We start from the raw sequence: 20,170 nt of genomic DNA, 5'->3' as shown, positions 1-20,170 counted from the left end.
TAATAATACATTAAAATTAAACTAAAAAATAGAAGTCAGAACTTATTATAAAAAAATGATAATGTTATTTTTATTTTTAATAATACTATTTTACTCGATCTTTTTATGTTATATATTTACATGAAGTTATTAAAACAAGTAGTATTTTGAAAATAGTCAATGAGTTATAACTCAAATGCCATACTCTTTGTGTACTCAATTCGAGTATGTTATCTTTGATAAAAAAAAAAATAGTATTATGAAAATAGACGTGGTATTATACATTTTTCTTATTTTATTGAAGTTTAAACTTTAAAATTAATCAGGGGTATCTTTCATGCATCCGTAACCCTATCGCCTTCCCTGACTCACTCACTCACTCACTAGAACACTTGCTCTGTCCAGCCACCGCAGTGTCACCACCGCCGTCGCAACTGCTCGGAGCCGCCTTCCCTGTTACGCTCTATTCCAGTATCCGCCGTCTCACTGCAAATCATCTCGCATCGTTCGTCCGTCGAGCAGCCGATGTTCCGCCGCGTTGGCTCTGTTCAACCACGCTCCAGCCCTTCTCTGCTTCAGTTCGGCCACGCTCAACCCTCTTCTGCTCCATTCCTGCCACGCTCCTCCCTCCTCTGCTCCAGTTCCGTCGCGCACCACCGCCCTCGGCCCCAGTTCCGCAGCGGTTCGGGCCACCTCTTCTCCAGTTCTGCCGCGTCCAGCCTTACGGTACTCCCTCACCTCTATGCTCTAGAAGGTAATCTTTTTAGGATTTTTAATTTTTAATTTGTGATTTACTGATTTTTCATTTTTATTCTTCAATTATTGTTGTCTCTGGTTTAGAATTCATATTCTGTGGTTTTTATTGTCTTTAATTTACTGGCTTTAAAAATTAAGGTTATAAAATTCATATATAATAAAAAAATACAAATTTAAAAATAATAATTATTTCTTTTATTATTTTATCAATTTCTTCATTTCAATTTTCATAGGATTATTTTCTTATATTAGCACTAAGCAATCTAATTGTATTATTTAGATGCACAAATCAAGTTCGATCAGGTGATATATTAATCTAACATAGGATTATGTATGTAATTTTGAAAATTTAGAGTGTGAGTATAATATACTTAATTTGGAAGAGGGGAGTACGACAAATCAATTTGGGAGGAGCCACCTCAAATAGTGGCAATTGAGTTACTGCGTGACACCAGCAATTAGAATGAAATCTCCTGCGTCTTGGCTGCATAAGATGATGGCTAATTGAGCTTTGACATTTTGTGTATTTTGTTTTTTGGTTTGGAATGCATTTTGTGCTTTTGATTGTTGTTTGCTGTTTTTTTTGGGCTTTGGCCAGTTTTTAATGAAAAATTGCCCTCCCCTTTTACCTGAGGCAGGGTTTTAGTTTGGGGTTTTAAGCTGAACAATTTGCAGAACAAGAATAATGAATCTGTTTCCGAAGAAATGGAACCTGTTCAGCACCCGTTCTTGGGTGGTTCAGAGGGCTATGCTGCACAACTATCAAGCTCCAAGCGATCACCTTTTCCTTCGAATATCGAGAGCCGGACACCCCAACACTCCCATGAACCATATTCTGGATCAATGGGTCCAAGAGGGCGGACACGTCAGGCATTCCGAGCTCCAGTTCTTCATCAAGCAGCTTAGGTCTCATCGTCGCTTCAACCATGCCCTTCAGGTTAGTTAAATTTGTTTTTAATAATTCGAAAAGCTGAACATTTTCATTTGTGAATGTCTGAATATAATTTGAGCTTTATTGAATTTGAGAAGGATTTGATTTTCATGAATACAATATGCCTAAAGGACATGAGTTCCTTCATATTGGATTGGAACTAACTCTTTGAATCGTTAAGTGCCTGGTTTATTTATATATGTATATATATATATTGAAAATGAGTTCATGATTAGATGGCATTGTGGAAGAGTTTTAGATTTATTTTTTTGATCTGGTATAATTCTTGGGCAGAAGAGTTTTAGATTAATATTGTGGCACATTCTACCCCATTGCAAGGCAAGATCCCAACAGAGTCCTTATCAAAGTCTCTCCTGAAAAACCGCACCTAAAGGCATGTGATGCTAAGTCATATTTGGAAGGTAGTTCCAACATTCTCGGAAGATTTGGATCACTTTATGTTGACAACCCTTGATTCGGGATCATCTAGCATCCTAAGAACATTAGCTTGGAGTTCGCTCTTTAGGTTGCCATCAACAATGGACAAGAGTACCGAGTACGGGTATGTTAAAACAAATGTCCTACTTAAATAAGTAGGATCAAACAATTTGATTTGATATATACATATATTATTGAAACTATGGGCAATTCCTACTGCAGACAAACTATTTAGAACAAATACTATTATAAATGGTTAAGGGCTAACATTTCTCTATCATAACTTTGTTGTTTTTGTTTTGCTTATACTTATCTATCATATTCCAAATTTTGCTAGGATTGTGCTCATCTAGAGCATTTGGTTGGTATGAATTGTCTTTAGGACCAATAATGATTTGATCATTTTTATTTTTGTATCAGGTATTAGAATGGATGGGTGATGAAAGGAAACATCATTTGACATCTGGAGACATAGCTGTACGTCTTGACTTGATAGCAAAAGTTCATGGCTTAGGTCCAGCAGAGAAATACTTTAATAGCCTTTCAGATTCTGTAAAAGATTTCAAGGTCTATGGTGCTCTTTTGAATTGCTATGCACAACATAACTCTGTGGAGAAAGCCGAGGCTACCATGGAGAAACTAAAAGAGTACGCTTGTAAGCATACAATAAATTTGGTATTGAGTTATAATGCTCTGTTAAAGCTCTATGTTCGAGTAAGTGAACTTGAGAAATTTGACAATTTGATGAGAGAAATGTTATCGAAGGACATGTATGACTCTGTGTCGCTTAATACTCGGCTGGATGCGTATGCGGCCATTAAGGACATAGATGGGCTGGAGAGCTTACTATTGCGGATGGAAGCTGATCCTAAGGCAACTATTGATTGGATAACGTACTCTATTGCAGCAAAGGCTTATATTCAGGCTGGCCAACATGAGAAAGCATATGCAATGCTGAGGAAATCGGAGTACCTGATTGAACCCAAGAGGAGGAGGGCTGCCTATGAATCTCTTCTAACTATGTACGGCTCCATGGGAAAAAAGGACGATGTTTATCGTATTTGGGATATGTGCAAAAGGCTAAACAGACCCTGCAACACGAATTACATCTGTATGCTGACCGCATTAGCTACGCTTAAGGATGTTGATGGAGCTGAGAGGATTTTCGAGGAATGGGAGTTTGGAAATACATGCTTCGACATCAGGATTCCGAATGTGATGATGAGTGCATATTGTAAGAATGGTCTGGTGGAAAAAGCTGAAGCATTTGTTGATAGGCTTTCAAAGAGTTGCAATGAATTAGGCGGTAGTATATGGGATCGATTGGCAAATGGCTATTACAGGAACAATGATATGGATAATGCTATTCAAACAATGAAGAAAGCGATTTTGGCAGGTCAACCTGGATCAACATGGAAGCCCTATCGATTTACTTTGGCTACATGTATTGATTACCTTAAGGACAAGGGAGATTTGGAGGGGGCATCAGAGATTCTTAGGCTATGTCTTGAACGAGAATATTTTTCTACTGTTATACATGATAGATTATCAAGCTATGTGCATGGAAAAACCCCAGAAACAAAGGCCATAAATCTGATGGAAGAATATTATCATTCAAAGAATGATGAACTTTTTCCAGATGGAGAGAAGCAACATGAAATTCAACCCCATGAATAGATCAGCTGTATTACCTGAAATTTCCCCTTTCTTCTGGAAAACTCAAATAATTGATATATATTTAATGATTTTAATCAATGATTACCATTGGATTTTTAAGTATCTTAATCCTTTTTATTATTTTTTTTAAATTTTTATATTCGTATATATTCAATGCTTATAATTATGACACGAGTATGTTTTGATTTGTCAGTTTATTTGAAAATTGGTCAAGCGTATTTCTATTCTTGCTTGGGTGGTGTTTGTGATTCTTTTTTCCAAAAAAGAATGTTTAGGTTTACGTGGAACATGCCAAAGCAATTCAGCCTACCAAATAATTAGAAGGTAGGTAGTGTTTTTTTAGATGGTTTCCTTATTAAACATCATTACAAGAAGCGGATTATGCAATCAAAGTGTTCAGAAACATTGATTAAGCGTGATAATCAAAGTGTTCTAGGAAAAGATCTATGATGATGTGATATAAAGTTGTCTTACTCCATATAACCACTAACTAATTTGGGATTCACAAACATTGCCACCTCTTTAGAATTTCAATTCATCGTTGCTTTAGACGAGTGACACCAATTTGGTGGTGACCGTTAACTTTTTCTGGTCGCAGTTGTTTCCTCATAAGCTATGCTCCAAGCATATATTCCTTCAATCTAAGTAACTATAAGTCACCAAAAAAAATCTAAGTAACTATAAGTAATGAGCTTATTTATTCTTTGTGGACTATGGAGCATTGGAGCATACTTTGATGAAATATAACATGCACCGGAAACAAACTGTGATATAGCTCTTATCAGATGGGCATATGATGTAAATCTGGATTCGGTTAATATTCAATTTGATTTCTAAATTTGTATGTGGATTTGTAACACCCTCACTATCAGAAGTCACGCTTCCGGCTGCGCCACTCTGATAGCAAAAAGTATTACGATTACTTTATATATTAAATACTAAAATAGGAGCCTGTGACTCGACACTGTATCGCTGATTTCCTTGAAAACCGAAAATAAACACTTTATCTTAATAAAAGTACAAACAGGCATAGATTCATATACAAGACTCCTTACATAATAACTCATAATATAATATACATATAAAACATACAATTCCTATCCCTCTTACAAATTTGTAATAACAAAGACGAGGGAATAAAATAATCTAATTAGTACAACAACATATCAACCAAACGCAGTATAACTCTTCTTAACGCTTCTTCATCCGGTTCCTGAAAAGATAAAGCTGTAGGGGGGTGAGAACCTAACCACACGGTCTCACCACGAAGTTTCAAAGTTGTCATAAGAAGATATTCAATAAGAAAATTGTTTTCAAACTCAGTGATTATCATTGCCTTATGAATCTTTTAAAACCAATAGGAAATCATTCAAAACCCTTTTCAAAGAAACAATGTTTAATCTTTCAGAAATCCGAAATCTTTCCTTTCTTATAAGAAAAATCTCAATCAGAAATCAACCACGCAATCAAACAACACAATCATTAATTCAGCATCCAAGTTCATTCTCAAATGTAGCACGCCAGGACAAACACAGGCAAGACAGACAAGGAAAGCACAAGTAGGTAGCAGTTACAGCAAATAGTTCAAGTAGCAGTTAAGAACAGTTTAGCAATTAGGCAAACCAAAACAAGTTCAAACCCAAGCAAAGCATACAAATGCATATGATGGATGCCTGTCCTATGGCTGATGAGGCTCATCTGTCGGTTATCCAGCCAACCCGACAAGTCTGAATTGTCCTTAGACGTCCCCCGACGTGCATCCCCAAGAGTCTATGCATAGTTTTTTCTCAAATAATCAATATTGCTCAATGGGGGTAACATTCCCGGGAATTTATATAGTGCCCGGTCACACTTACGTCGTAGGGTCAACAGAGTATCGAGTTTTCAACCTGGTACACGTGGTGGCAAGCCACGGCACTTACTCCAGGGAACCTCGTATCTCAGATATTTCAAATTCATAAGCCATATAAATAATTCATTCATCATTTATCAATATCTAAGCCATTCTCAATATCATCATCATTCGTCAATCCATATCCATTTCCAAATTCATTCAAAAATCATATTTCAAATCAATCCTCATCATCCTTCTTTCCGTTTCGTTCACTAACAATTCTCAATTCAAAACATAACTCTTTCTTTGATAAATGAAGTATTTTTAAATCATATAATGCTTAAAATTAAACCTTTTAAAATAACTACTTCAAATGAAACTTCTAATTTTATAAAATTTCGCCAGCATCTCCTCTAAAACTCGGATTCTGCCACCCTTTTCGGGTCCCATCCAAACATTTCTCAAACCTTTCCAAAACCTCAATCATTTTCCAAGATTCGGCTAGTTCCAATATCAAATAATTTTCAAAGTGAATCAGTGCCCATAATAAATCTCTTTTTAAAATCAAACCAGCTCAAATACTAAATCATTTATAAAGTCACTAACTCAAAATTAAACCATTTCCAAAGCCAATTCCTTTACATCATCAAAAATAGCTTCAAAACCAAGAAAAGCCATTCTTCATAATAATCAGCTAAATAACCTTTCAAACCAATTTTTTTTTCAGCAATCACAAACTACTCAAGCAATCAAGCAATCAGTCATTCAGTCCAGCAAACAACCACATTTAGAAGACAATTATAATCACAAGCATATGTTCTCTCACTTTAGTATCTATTTATCACAACTCTGTAATATAAATTAGATTTTAAGAAAAACCCCTACCTCGACTCGTCGAAACCATAACTTAAAATGCGTCAACGAAACCATTTCTCTTAACCCGAAACCAACAGCAACCGCAAACTCTGTCCCTGATCACTTTTGCAGCACTCACAGCAACTTAAAAGCAACATGCAATGCTCAAAACACAACCCTACGTTACCAGAATCTCAGAGTTTATAACCAAACATAACAGAATATTAACACGGCTTTCCGAAACGTAAATACTTACCGAACTAAGAAAATGAAACAGCGGCGGTCGCTGAACCGGTTTGGCGGCAGCTCCGGCAGCCACCTCGAACGGCGGCGACGACCAGAACTCCGGCAACGGCGACTGAAACAAACATACAGCGATGATTAAGCTCCCGGAAATTCAAAGGAAACGAAAACCAACTTAAAACCTCACCGGCGGCAGAGGTGTTCTCCGGCGGCAGGACTCGGACAGAAGCTCTGACAACGGCGGATCTGGCGGCGACAGCTTCTCAACGGCAACACACCCCACGACGGCAACTCCCGCGCAGCGCGTCTCTCTCTCTCTCGCGAACGGCGGCGACGGCGACTCCTCGCGCGGCTCTCTCCCTCGGTCCTGGTCTTCCTTGCGACGGCGATGAATGGCGCGGTGGCAGCGACGGTCCGCGATGGTGGCAACGAGCTGGAGCACAACGGCGGCGGCTATGGACGACAGCAAGCTCGATGACAACAGCGGCCTCTTCTCCTTCTTAGCTCGGTCCGGCAGCTCGGTGGCGGTGGCTATGGCAAGACGCGTCGGCGGCGGTCGTCCCCCTCCCTTCCTTCTTCTCCGTTCAGCCCTCTTTTCTCTCTTTCCTTTCTTTTCTCTCTGTCTCAGTATGTGTGGGTTTGTGTGTGTTACCGATGTGAAGGAGTTAGGAGGGTAAGGGGGTAATGGCGGCTACTGAAGGAAACATGGGAGGTATGGGTGTCTGTATGTGTGTGGCTGAATGGAGTAATAATAATAATAATAATAATAATAATAATAATAATAATAATAATAATAATAATAATAATGGTGCAAGAAGGTTGTTAATAAAGTCTGTTTCCAAAGCTACACATGATTTCTAATAAAAATTATGATATAATGTATAAATTTAAAATCTAATTTAATTCTTTAAAATTATTTTAAAAATATTATTTATTTATCAATTTGCTAATTGGATTTTAATTAAGTATTCTAATTTAAAATTAAAGATAATTAATTTTCTTTATAAAATTAAAGTATTAAATTCTAAAATCTCAATTATTTAGCTAAATCATATAAAATTCTTATTCTTTTACAAATGTTAAGCTCTATAACTTAAATATAGAAAATTATTCAATAATTATAAAATTAAGTAAAATTTCTAATTTAATTGTCAAAACTTGATTTAATTACTTTTAATAAAATAATTATCTAAAAACAAAGTCTTTAATGAATAAATAAGTTGAGATTAACTCATAATAATATATTTTTTTTTAAAATTATGGGTCTTACAGGATTTAAATTTAGCTTTTAAAGTTTTAATTATATCTATTTAATTTTCAAACTTTGTAAATGTGACTCACATTAGTCTTTAGGATAATTTTTGGCACACAAACGTTAATAGAACATTAACGTGGACAATCTGATGCCATATTAGAATATGTAAAATGATGCAGTTTTAGTTTTGGTGCTTAAATAGCCAAAAACAACACCATAATACTTGTTTTAGGAGGAAAAATTTTAATAAACATCATTTATGATATTGTTTTTGAACTATTTGAATGCCAAAATTAAAACGGCATTGTTTTGCAGAATTTACTGTGGCATTTGACTGTTCATGTCAGTGTTCTGTTAACGTCTTAAAGAACTATATTTATATATGAGATATATGCTTAAAGAAACAAAAAATATTATGTGATTTAGTGTTTTTATATATATTATTTTTTAATATGTAATAGATTTATGTTTTAATTATTTCATTTATTGATATTTTTCAACTAACCAATTTATTATTATGCACTTAAATTTTTGTATTTTTTAAATTAGTTTTTATATACTCATCTTTATATCTGTTTTTAAAAAATTTATTTGCTTTTTTAATAATTTTAAAAGATTAATATATTTAATATTATATTATTATTATTATTAACGACTTATATCATTATATTTTGATAATTATATTCTGTATTTTAATTTTTTTTTTGTAAAAATATATATTATGTCTAAGTTATTTTATATAATTAACAAATAATAAAAAATTCATCTAAAAATTAATTCTTGCATATTAAAATTTTTGGATCTGTCCTGCCAAAATTGTATGTCCTTAGCCCCTCCTTACAAAGAGATAATGCCATAATGCCATTATTTCTTCAATGGCTCAATCTGAATAAAATAGGAAAGGATGGAGTAATAAGGCTAAAAAAGGAGTTTCAAAAATTACTTGAATGCTCAATTTCCTACGAATGGCATTCATTACGAGCTTGTATTATTTTTGCTTCCGTTAAATTTGGATTTTCCTACCAATACAAACTTGTTAAGACTTTAAGAATAGTACATTTTTTTTAACAAAAAAAAAAAATCATAGTTTTAATATATTAAAGATTAGAAGAAAAAGTTGTACCATCTTTAAATTATTGACAAGTGTTTTTTAAGAGAAATGTTAAAAGCCTCTTAAAATTTATTATTTTTTATCATCAGTTAGTTATTAATATTTAAAATATGAGATAAAATATATTGTTAGATTATTAGACTAAAAAAATAATTAGACTAAAAAAATTGAATTAATAATTAAATAATAACAAAAAATAATAAATTTTGATGTTTTTTATTTTTTTAATAAAAAATATTGAACATGCCAAAAATCGATGTTTATATATTTATATATTGGGTACACTAAACATGTATTATTTTATACATGATTAATATATATTTTATATAGATAATTAAAGCAATTTATTTTGATCCGATACATTATAACTGAATTTTTATTATACATGATGACTCATAAGTCAATTTTATTTGTCTTAATTCAAAGTTTATAACCGACAAACTTCATGACTTTAATCACTATTTTAATGATTAAACCGCCATATTATTAATGTTATTAGTCAATTATTTGCAAATAAAAGATATCTTTTGTATTTAATATTAAACAAGTATCACATAATAAGTTTTATAAGTTCTATTTTATATCTAATATTTTATATTCACAGAAATTTAATATCTTTTAAATAATTATTGACTTGAATATCAAAATGTTTTTTATAAGTAGCACATACCGTATTTTTTGGCGTCTGAGTTATACTTACTTTATCAAAAAAAATGTGTATTACAATATGTAAAGGACGAGCTATACTTTAAAAGTTCACCCACAACCTTAGAAATCTTTGAGAACCTTGTCCTTGTTGCTTGACCTTTTTCTGAGGTCTTGTATTTTTTTGAGTGACTTGAGATTTATTTTGGTGTCAAATGTGACCATTAGATATACCAAGCGATATGTTAGTTCTTTAGGACGCATTTTGTGGACGCGGAAGGTGAAGCTTGTGAGTGTACGATGTCACAGGATATTGTAGAGTTTTGATTCTCGCAAAAGAGTTTGTCGATGTTGGACTTATGACCAATAGTAAGGTTTGCAAAGTGTTTGACGAGGTTGAGAACCCTCGGATGAGTTGTTATAAGTTATGTTGAAATTTGGAAAGTTGAATTTCTGAAGTCAGTGCGAGATCATTGTGTGAACGTTAATCATGTTGTTTTAACGCCAGCCTGTTTTGTAAACTTTTCGCCACATTACACTGTTATCACATGTTTGAACCATATAATCTTTTGCATCACGTCTATAGCTTGTGTTTCGCATCACACTTATATCCTTGTATCTTTATGCCACATGAGAATCTTGGTATTTGAAATTGTATATATACATGCATGCTCAGACCTTCTTATTTTTCCTTAAATGTGCTTAAAAGTGAAGTAATATGAAATCTCTTTCGTTCTGTATTAATTTTTTAGGACGAAAATTTTTATAAATGGAATAGAATGTAAGACTCCGAATTTTCAGAAATTAAATAATAAGTTATTTACGATTTGTTTTATTTATTCAAGAGTATATTTTTCAGAGATTTTTATATTAATTGAATATTTTTTCTATTTATGATTTAAAGTTGTAGCAATTAGAGAATACTGAGAATTTTATATGCTTTAGTTTGAATATTTAAATTTTGAACCTCATTTATAATTTTAGAGGAAATTAATTTAATTATCTCAATTTTCATTGAATTAGTATTTATTTAAAAATAATTTATAAGCTGATAATTAAATGATATATTAAAGATAATTATTTTGTATTTAATTTAATTTTAAATTATTATTCTACTTTATTATTTTCATTAATATTTTTACACTACACAAATCTTAATTTAACATAACAAAATCTTAACCCTAACTATACACAAACACACTTCACCCTTTTTTCCTTATCACAACCGCCAACCCCCTCCCTTTTAGGTAGCGTTTGTTTTCGGAGACAGGACACAGAAACATGGACAATTAAGAATTAAAACATGTTTGGAGGTAGAGACATGGACACAGAACACATTGTCTCTAGGACACTATTTTATATTTTTGTGTCCACTCTTTTACGAAGGACAATGATGGACACGGGATTTGAAAGAGTGGACACGGACTTTTTATCAAAATTTTTTCTTTTTTATCCATAGATATTTTTTATTATTATACTATTATCCCTTCTTATTTTTTCTAATTTTAGCTTCTTCCCTGTATTGTAATTCTTTTTTCTCTGCGTTCTTTTTTTTCAGATACTCTTTTTTTTTTAGAATTTCTTATTAGATAATTAATTTATTCCTTTTTATCGTTTATTCTCTTCTTTATGGCATGCTGTATTAATGGAGACTTAATTCATTTTTTTATTTTATGTTATTTTATTTATTCTTAATTTTGTTACTTTAATACCATTTTTATCTTATTGGTTTATAGACCAATTCTTCTTGTAATTTTATGTACTCCTATATACTCTTATTTTTTATTAAATTAATTTGTACTTGATGTAAAAAATTTGGAATCACATGGCTATTTTAGTCATTTCGCATAATATCTTAGTTTTGTCCATGTCTATCCAAACATAATACAGGACATTACATTAGTGTCTTATCCATCGTATCCAAACACAATACACAAAAAATAATTTTTAGTGTCTCCGTCTTATTGTCTCTGTCTTAGTGTCATGTCCTGTCCTGTCTTAAAAAACAAACGCAGCCTTATTTCATACACACACGCTGAAAACAAAAAGAGAGAGACCAACGACGGAGATGAAAGGAAGAGAGGAAGGGGGCTATTCCGTCGTCACTACTGCTGTCGCGTCACTGTCGGGAGGCTAGAATAGAGAGAGAGAGAGAGAGAGAGAGAGAGAGAGAGAGAGAGAGAGAGAGAGAGAGAGAGAGAGAGATGCATTCGAGAGAGAGAACGAGCGCGACAGAGGAGACACAGAAGAAGGATTGTCGTCGTTCTGTCTCGCCGCCATCGAGCTGCTACAACCCGTTGCCGTTGTCGCGTCTGTCGCCTCCAATGGGTGAGTCCGTCGCTGGAACTGGACGTCGGGAAGAGAGAAGGTGATGGTGGGGAGGGGTGTTGTCACTGCGGTGGCCGTTGTTGCGGATGGAGGTTGCCACTGAGCTACGGCCGTTGGAGCTGTTCCACCACCATTTTGGTCACCGGGTATGGCACGGGTGTCGCCGGAATCACCGCCGAAGCTGTCCCTGTTTCGTTCTTGATTCCTTTTTTTGTACAGTGGGTTGTTTTGCTCCAAAAATTCTTTTAATTGCTGTTCCGTTATATGTTGCTGACGTTTTTGCAGCGTTATTGCTTTAGGGTTGAGTTTCGGTTATTACATGTTGCGATTAGAGTTTCCATTGTTGCAAAAGTGGTTTGGAGTTGTGGTTGCGGCTACCGCTATTGCAGCCCGAGAGAAAGAGGAGTTTTGTCACGTAATTGTGTCACGATCAAGGTAGGGATCGCTATCTTAAACTTATTTTACTATCAAGAATTATTACAAGTCGATATTAATATGAAAAATACATTTTTGTGATTTTTGTAAGTCTCATGGATTGAATTGAATTATTTTGGATGAATATAACTGTTTGCTTGATTGAATTATTGATTGATTGAGGTTGCTAGAAATTATGGTTTTTAATTGATTACGTTGAAGTTGATTTAAATTGTGATTTACTGGATTGGTTGTTTGAATTCTGGATTTTGTTGATTTTGTGGTTGTGATAATGGTTTATTGGAAACAATTTGAATTGGTTTGATTTATTGAAAATGATTTGAGATTTGGAAATGATCTTGATGTTATAATTGGTTTGATTTCTTGAAAATGATTTGAGATTTGAAAATGATTTTGATATTAGAATTAGTTCGATTTATTGGAAATGATTTGAGATTTGGAAATGATTTGATATTGGAATTGGTTTTATTTATTGGAAATGAGTTTGAGAAATGATTTGGTTGAGACCCTCGAAGGATGACAAATTTCGAATTTTGGAGGAGATGCTGTCGAAATTTTTATAAAAATTTAAGACTTCATTCGAAGTGATTATTTAGAAAGATTTAGATTTAAGAATTATATTAGTTGATTTTTAATTATTAAGAAAATAATTATGTTTTGAGTTTATTGAGAAAAGTATTATATTTTAAGGTAGATTTATTAATAAAAGAATTATGCTTTGAGTTTGTCTTATTAAGAAAAGATTTATGCTTTGAGTTTGATTTATTAAAAATTATGTTTCGAGTTTGAATTATTAAAAAAAGGATTATGCTTTGGGTTTGATTTATTGAGAAAAATTTTATGTTTTGAGTTTGATTTATTTAAAAAAAATTTGTGTTTTGAGTTCAATTTAAATGATTATGTTTGAGTTCGATTTAAAAAATCATATTTTGAGAAATTTTAACGAATTTACAATATTTAAATTTGATTGGTAAAGAGAAGTGATTTGGAGTATTTTTGAGAAGTTATTACATTTGAGAATGAAGTTGGAAGTGAGTTTTGTGCAACTAATTTGAATCTGAGAGTTATGCTTTTGGAGAATTTCAAATGGAATTTAAGATGGATTATTGAAGTTAAATTTGAAATTTTTTATTTGGTGAAAATGATTTATGAGAGAAAAATGGATTTAACTTGCTTTTAAAAGAGATTTTGATATTTAAGCTTCCAGGTTAATATGTAAGAATTGTGGTTTTGTCCCGCTTGCTCCCATATGGTATTTTAGCTTCCAGAGTAGATGTAAGGGTTGTGATTTTATCCCACTTGTTCTTGGTATTTGAGCTTCTGGGATAGATGTAACGATTGTGGTTTTATCCCACTTGCTCTCAGTTGATATTTGAGCTTCCTGGATAGATTCAAGGATGGTGGTTTTGTCTCGTTTGCTCCAAGATGGAATTGAGACTGTTGACCCTCCATCTGTGGTCGGACACTTAGACTTTCTTGAATGATTCCCCCATGGATATATAATGAATCAATGAGTTTGAGTTTGGAGATGCACGCACCAAGGGACTGTACAGGGTTCGTTACCGGACACGTCGGGTTTTGGCTTATAACCGACAGATGAGTTCATTGGCCATAGGGCAGAAATGCATTATTTGCATTTGTGTGTATTGATTGGGGTGTGCATCTTGTATTTGGCTTGCCTATTTGCATAATTGTATCTATATGCTAATTGAATTAATTGCCTTAACTGTCCTCTCTATTTGTGTATTTCTTGTATTATTTTGTTTGTGCTTGAACAACTGAGAGATCTTTTATGCTGGCGGTGGTGACGTTGAGGGTTTTCTTGATGTTGTACTGTCTGTAATTGTTCCCTAATTATAATTGCCTTGTAACGTTTTATGCTTGTGATTGATTTTGTTTTGAAACTGAGTTTTGATGGTAATTTGATTTGAGTTGGGTTGGAGGCTGTGTTTTGACTTGATTTGGGTCGGAAGCCGAGCTGATTTGATTTAGGTCGGAGGCCGTAATTTGATTTGATTATATGATGGGTCGGAGGCCGTAATTAGTTATATTTTGAGATATTACTTGAGTTTTGAAATTCTTATAACTAAAGATGTGAACTTTGAATTTTGAATAATTAATTGATAATGCTTTGAATAGATTCATAAGGCGAACGATAATCACTGCAGTTAAAATTAATTCTTTTCTTATACGTATTATCTTATGACAATTCTTAAAAACTCTTACTGAGAACCCTGTAAAGGACGATGTTCTCAATCCCCTATAAATTTCCTTTTTTAGGACGGACAAAGAATTTTAGAGGAGTTCTTTCTGCGTATCTAGATGTATTGTTTAGCATTATATATATATATATATATATATATATATATATATATATATATATATATATATATATATATATATATATTTTTTTTTTTTTTCTCGTCTTTATCATTATATTTTTGTAAGAGGGATAAAAATCATGATTTGTAATGATATATATGTATGTATGTATATTTGTAGGTTACTTATATAAGAAATTTTATATATATGAGAGAATTGTGATTTGAATTTGGTTATATATGCATATTTAAAAAGAAAAAGTATTTTCGATTTTTTAAACGATACGATTTCGTGTTAAAGGCCCGTATCTTATTATTAAATATATGGAAGTCGTCGTAATATTCTCGTTACCAGAGTGGAATGACGCAGCTGAAAGCAGAACATTCTAATAGTAAGAGTGTTACAAGATGCAGGGTGCGTGTTGCCTTGGAGCTGTCACGTGGTGTTCCTGTGCTTAGAGACACTAATAAAGATACCTCGAAAATATGTGTGGAATCTCAATAAAGTTAACACGCAGGGTATGTGTTGCCTTGGAGCTGCCACGTGGTGGATCTCTACTGGAAATTTCTGATAAAGTTGTCTCGAAATTCTACAAAAAATCTCTGCTAAAGTAACACGCAGAATGTGTGTTGTACCGAGAGATGATACGTGACGAATTTCTGTTGAAAATCTCTGATAAAGTTACTTCAAAATTCTGCGAATCTCTGATAAAGCAACACGCATGATGCGTATTGTGTTAGCGTTTTATGAATATATACATTTATGCAAAACACTCTAGAGATTAATATTTAACAAAAACACCACTTTCTTTTTCATATCTAAAATAATTTTTGAAATTTTACACTATTTTTAGATAAATTCGACAAAAAAAAAAAAATATAAGATCCAAGTAATTCCCAAAAACTATTTTACATTAGTGGCGGGTTGTTGGATAATGTATCAATTAACTCATTACCAACCAACTAAGGATCTAAAACCGCAAGTCCGTAACCACTAACTAATTATTTATAGTTAGACAACAGAAAAATCCCGAGATTAACCGTCCCAGCCACTTGCAGCAACGCCGCTCCAAACGCCGACCCCGCTCCCGGGTGCGCTCAGGCAGCTCCTTAAAGTAGCCTCCGTCTCCGGCGGCATACAGTTCGGCTGGGCGCTGTAGCTCTCGCTTCTGAAGCCGTAGTGCAGCAGCTAGGGATCTCGCACGCGTGGGACAGTTTCATATGGCTCTGCGGGCCTCTCTCCGGGCTTTTCGTCCAGCCCCTCGTGGGCCACGTGAGCTACCGCTGGAGGAGCCGGTTCGGCCGGTGACGATTGTGTTCTTGGTGCTCGTGTTCTGGCACGCTGCCGAAGTTGGGTGGTGGCTCGGCGACACGACGCACCATTGCGGTTTTCGTGTTCGGGCTTTGGATCCTTGATGTTGCCAACAACGTCAGTTAAAGCCCTTGCAGAGCATTGCTCGGCGATATCACTGGTAAAATTAATAGGAAAAGTAGTTCAATTTTGAAATCGTTGCATGACACACTTATTTGTCGTTGATTGCGGTTTCGTTTTTGGAATTTGATTATGCTCTGTCGGTTAATTGGATTTACTTCACTGATTGAGTGAAGTGAAACCGTTGAATTGCATGGTTAGTGATGCAATTCATCTTTCTGTTGTAGCTTGATTTTTCGTCTGGAATCAAACAATAGTTGTGAAAGTTCGTCGTGAACTAAGCATGAAATCAAGAGGCTCTGGATTCATGAAACTGATTTAACTTTGACCAGGGTTTTAATACTTTGTCACTCTGTCAAGCCTTTGAAAATGGAATGGCTCAATGGCCTACTTGAATCTTAAGATTTTGGAACTTGAAGTTGTTTGGAATGAAATGTTCAGAAATACTCTTAATTTATAAATCATATCAAATTGAAATGTTCCAAATTGGTTTTGGCATAGTTTCATAGCATTTTGCATAAGCTGTGTTTGTGAAGGTGACCTTTTATGTTTGAACGGAACTTCCTCAACACACACCCTTACCTAAAGAAAATGCCCTTATGTTCTTGGACTTTGATGTCAGTTTAAATCCCTTGTAATTAACACTGATCATCTGTGAAACAGTAAATTGGCACCCTATTTTTCGGAATGTAAGCCAAGGATCACTGAAGGATGCGAGTTGCAAATGCTTAAATTTTCCCTGTTTATGGTCATTGGTAACATTATTGGCTATGCAACTGGATCGTACAGTGGTTGGCACACAATTTTTCCTTTCACAGTCACAGTTGGATGCAACATTAGTTGTGCAAATCTCAAGTCTGCTTTCTATCTCGACGTTGGCTTCATGGTGATCACCACTTTATATCAGCATCATGGTTGCACATGAAGTCCCCCAAGGTTCAATTGGGGAGTCAGGAGGTGCTTCAGAAGAACCTTTCCTGTGGGAGTTATTTGGGACATTCAAGTATTTCTCAAAGACTATAGATAATACTATCTGTCTCTGCTTAAACATGGATTGCCTGGTTTCCTTTTCTTCTTTCCGATACAGATTGGATGGGACGAGAGATTTACGGTGGTGAACCAAATAAAGGGAGTTGGAATGGGGGCATTTGGTTTGTTGTTGAATTCAGTTGTTCTTGGAATAATATCAGTTCTAATGGAGAGTCAATGCAGGAATATTAGGAGGAGTACTAATTAAGCCCTCCTAATATCAGTTGTTAGAATGGGGGCATTTGGTTTTTGTGGGGAGTTTCAAATCTTATAATTTAGGATTTAATATTAGGAGGGGTACTAATTAAGCCCGTTAGAATTACTTAGTCTTTTAAGAGTATAAATAAAAAACTTTTATCATTGTATCACATAAGGAATTAATGAATTGATATTGAACTTGTGGAAGAGAAAAGTGGCTACTTAGGCAAAGATCTACCACCATTCACCATTGTTGCTGCTGCATCCACAATCTTTACCATTCTTGGATCTCCTCTGGCTGTAAGATGTCAAGTGTTTTAAACTGACATATATGTTGCCATACCTATTCATTTGAGAAACATAAATTCTTGAGTACAAGCAATTTTTAGTATTTTTTGTCATCATTTGAACAACATAAATACTAAATTGTCTTTAACAAATAAATTTTACTAATTCATGTGTGCAAACTCTGAAAAATGTGGGTGCAAACTGTATTGATTTATGTATGCAAAACTCTGTTAAATATAGGTGCAAACTATATGTTTCTTGTGTACAAAATTTCTGTAGATATGGGTGCAAATTATTGCTGGCCAAAAATGATAATATTTGTTGGCCATCTAACATCGTTCTTTGAGAAAAACATTGTGTGTCACAAAAGAAAATTTGGGAAATGATGTCATTCATTGTCTGATACACACAAATTTAGTTTAATATGTTATCTGACTTATTGGACTAATTATTTCAGGTCACTTATAGTGTTCCATATGCCTTATTGGGCAAGGTGGGCAGGCTTCTTGTGTTAATTTATTGTTTTTTGGGGATATAAATTTGAGTTATTTATATTAACTGCTGATACTTCAGGATTGTCAATGGGAGTGCTAAATCTTGATGTAGTTATCCCACTGGTACATCTTGTTTTGCATTGCTTTATTTTCAGTAAATGAGTAAGTAAATTTGGAACTTATTCAACTTCCATGAGAAATATAGTGTGTATCATTAAGATTTACTCTGCCATGAAGAAAAAATCCAAATTTCGTATTCTCTTGGGGAGCATTGAATTTTGAATTTATGATGAGCACCAAGGCACAAAAAATGTGATTTACACATGTTCAATGCATAACACTTTGGATATGAAAATCATTTCATTCTGGTGATAATGTATTTAAGACTAATTAAGCCTAAGGGTCTGTTTAGGAGAGATGATGAAGGAGGAAAGGCAAATATTTTGTTTTCTTATAAATGAACAAAAACTTTGGGTATAGAATTTGTTGTATTTTTTTTGAGCTACTGGTTATTACATTTATCATGTTGATGCCTGTAATAGATGGTGGTGTCCATGGTGTCAACTATTTGTTGGGAAAAACTCCCATCTTTGCTGTGGCAGCGGTTGCAGCCCTTATTAGTGGATTCATATCTATCATAGCTATTCCTCAATAAAGGGCAGCTCGGTGCACAAGCATCCGGTGCTAACGCAGGGTCCGGAGAAGGGTCGCACCCAAAGGGTGTAATGTACGCAGCCTAACCGGACAATTACATTGGTGGTTGTTTCCATGGCCTGATCCCGTGACCTTGAGGGTACACGGAAACAACTCAACCATTGGTCCAACGCTCCTCTTCATAGCTATTCCTCGGTCTGGACCTCAAAAGGCAAGAGCACATATGTATGAGCCTGTGAGGTATCATGTTCCTTTTTCATTTTGCCACTCAATTCGTTCCACAAGTGATCATGGTAAGAGAATGAATAGCTAGCAATGTCTTGTAAATATTTATCTTTTCCTTACTTCTATTTTATTGCAGTTATTTTGGAGCCTTTCTTTTCATTTTCTCTAATCCGAATAATGGAATACTCATCATTCTTTTAATTTTCTCTAGAATGGATTGCATGAATGGTACTAAAAGTGATTAAAAGATCACATTATCACTTAAAAAGTCATGCAACTTTGTATTTTAAGTTTGAACATTCATGTTGGACCAAATGGTGTAAATTTGATCTTCTCTATCTTATCATAAGTCATTACTTTCATGTAATACATTTGCTTTTGATGTCTAAGGAATAATGTAAGAGAAGCAAGTTGCATTATTTTTCCAATCATCTTGGCAACCCAAAATGTAATCATAAAAGCTGTATGTCACCAAAGTACTGAATAATAATCTAACTTGTGCAATCAGTGGAGAATCTCTCATTGTAAACTAAATCAGTCCCACCTATGTAAAGATTTTGACTTTAAATGCTAAAATGTGATGGAAACGTAACTAGGGCTTCAAAAGAATTGCTCATATGGGCAAACATCCTTTCCAACCAAGATGAGTTGCTGGTGCTTGGGAATTATATTCCACATGAAAAAAATTCTTTTGATTTTTGAAGCAATGTCAATTACAAGTTGCAGCTTCAATCATGATCTTCTGTTTGGAATCTGAGAAATTTCTGCTACTTTTTGTATAGGTTAGCTGAATTTGCTTAGTGGCCAGCAGTGAATATGTCAATTGCTCTGATGGATTTAATGCTCTTTTTTTCTTTGGGTATAACCATTTTCTCTTAACAGTTGATTTGGATTTAGATCATGCATATCCTCAACAGTTTACCAGTGAATAAATTCTTAGCATTCTATATTAACATACCATAAAATGAGATGGGGGATATAGATACATTACATATTGGACCTCACACCCATATCGATAATAAATAAATTGTATGTTGATTTT

General features: G+C 34.1%; 2 protein-coding genes and 1 pseudogene across 2 annotated transcripts; 2 read left to right on the top strand and 1 right to left on the bottom strand.

The window, feature by feature from the left end:
- The first annotated feature begins 299 nt into the window (after window positions 1-299).
- Window positions 300-3,881, top strand: LOC112766232 (pentatricopeptide repeat-containing protein At2g20710, mitochondrial). Its single transcript, XM_072223685.1, has 3 exons — window positions 300-733; window positions 1,411-1,672; window positions 2,525-3,881. The coding sequence occupies exons 2-3, from the start codon at window positions 1,421-1,423 to the stop codon at window positions 3,779-3,781; spliced, it is 1,509 nt and encodes a 502-aa protein (XP_072079786.1). The 5' UTR covers window positions 300-733; window positions 1,411-1,420; the 3' UTR covers window positions 3,782-3,881.
- An 876-nt stretch (window positions 3,882-4,757) lies between these two features.
- Window positions 4,758-16,454, bottom strand: LOC112763985 (uncharacterized). Its single transcript, XM_072222073.1, has 6 exons — window positions 16,399-16,454; window positions 16,091-16,277; window positions 6,901-7,404; window positions 6,727-6,828; window positions 6,501-6,648; window positions 4,758-5,008 (listed from the first exon to the last, which is right to left on the bottom strand). The coding sequence occupies exons 1-5, from the start codon at window positions 16,452-16,454 to the stop codon at window positions 6,616-6,618; spliced, it is 882 nt and encodes a 293-aa protein (XP_072078174.1). The 3' UTR covers window positions 4,758-5,008; window positions 6,501-6,615.
- LOC114925729 (sucrose transport protein SUC4-like) lies at window positions 16,094-17,832 on the top strand (annotated as a pseudogene).
- Window positions 17,833-20,170: the final 2,338 nt, after the last annotated feature.

This window comes from Arachis hypogaea, chromosome 17 (genome assembly GCF_003086295.3).
Source record: "Arachis hypogaea cultivar Tifrunner chromosome 17, arahy.Tifrunner.gnm2.J5K5, whole genome shotgun sequence".
Classification (NCBI taxonomy): domain Eukaryota; kingdom Viridiplantae; phylum Streptophyta; class Magnoliopsida; order Fabales; family Fabaceae; genus Arachis; species Arachis hypogaea.
The sequence above is the reverse complement of the archived record's forward strand: the minus strand, read 5'-3'. Positions and strand labels throughout refer to the sequence as shown.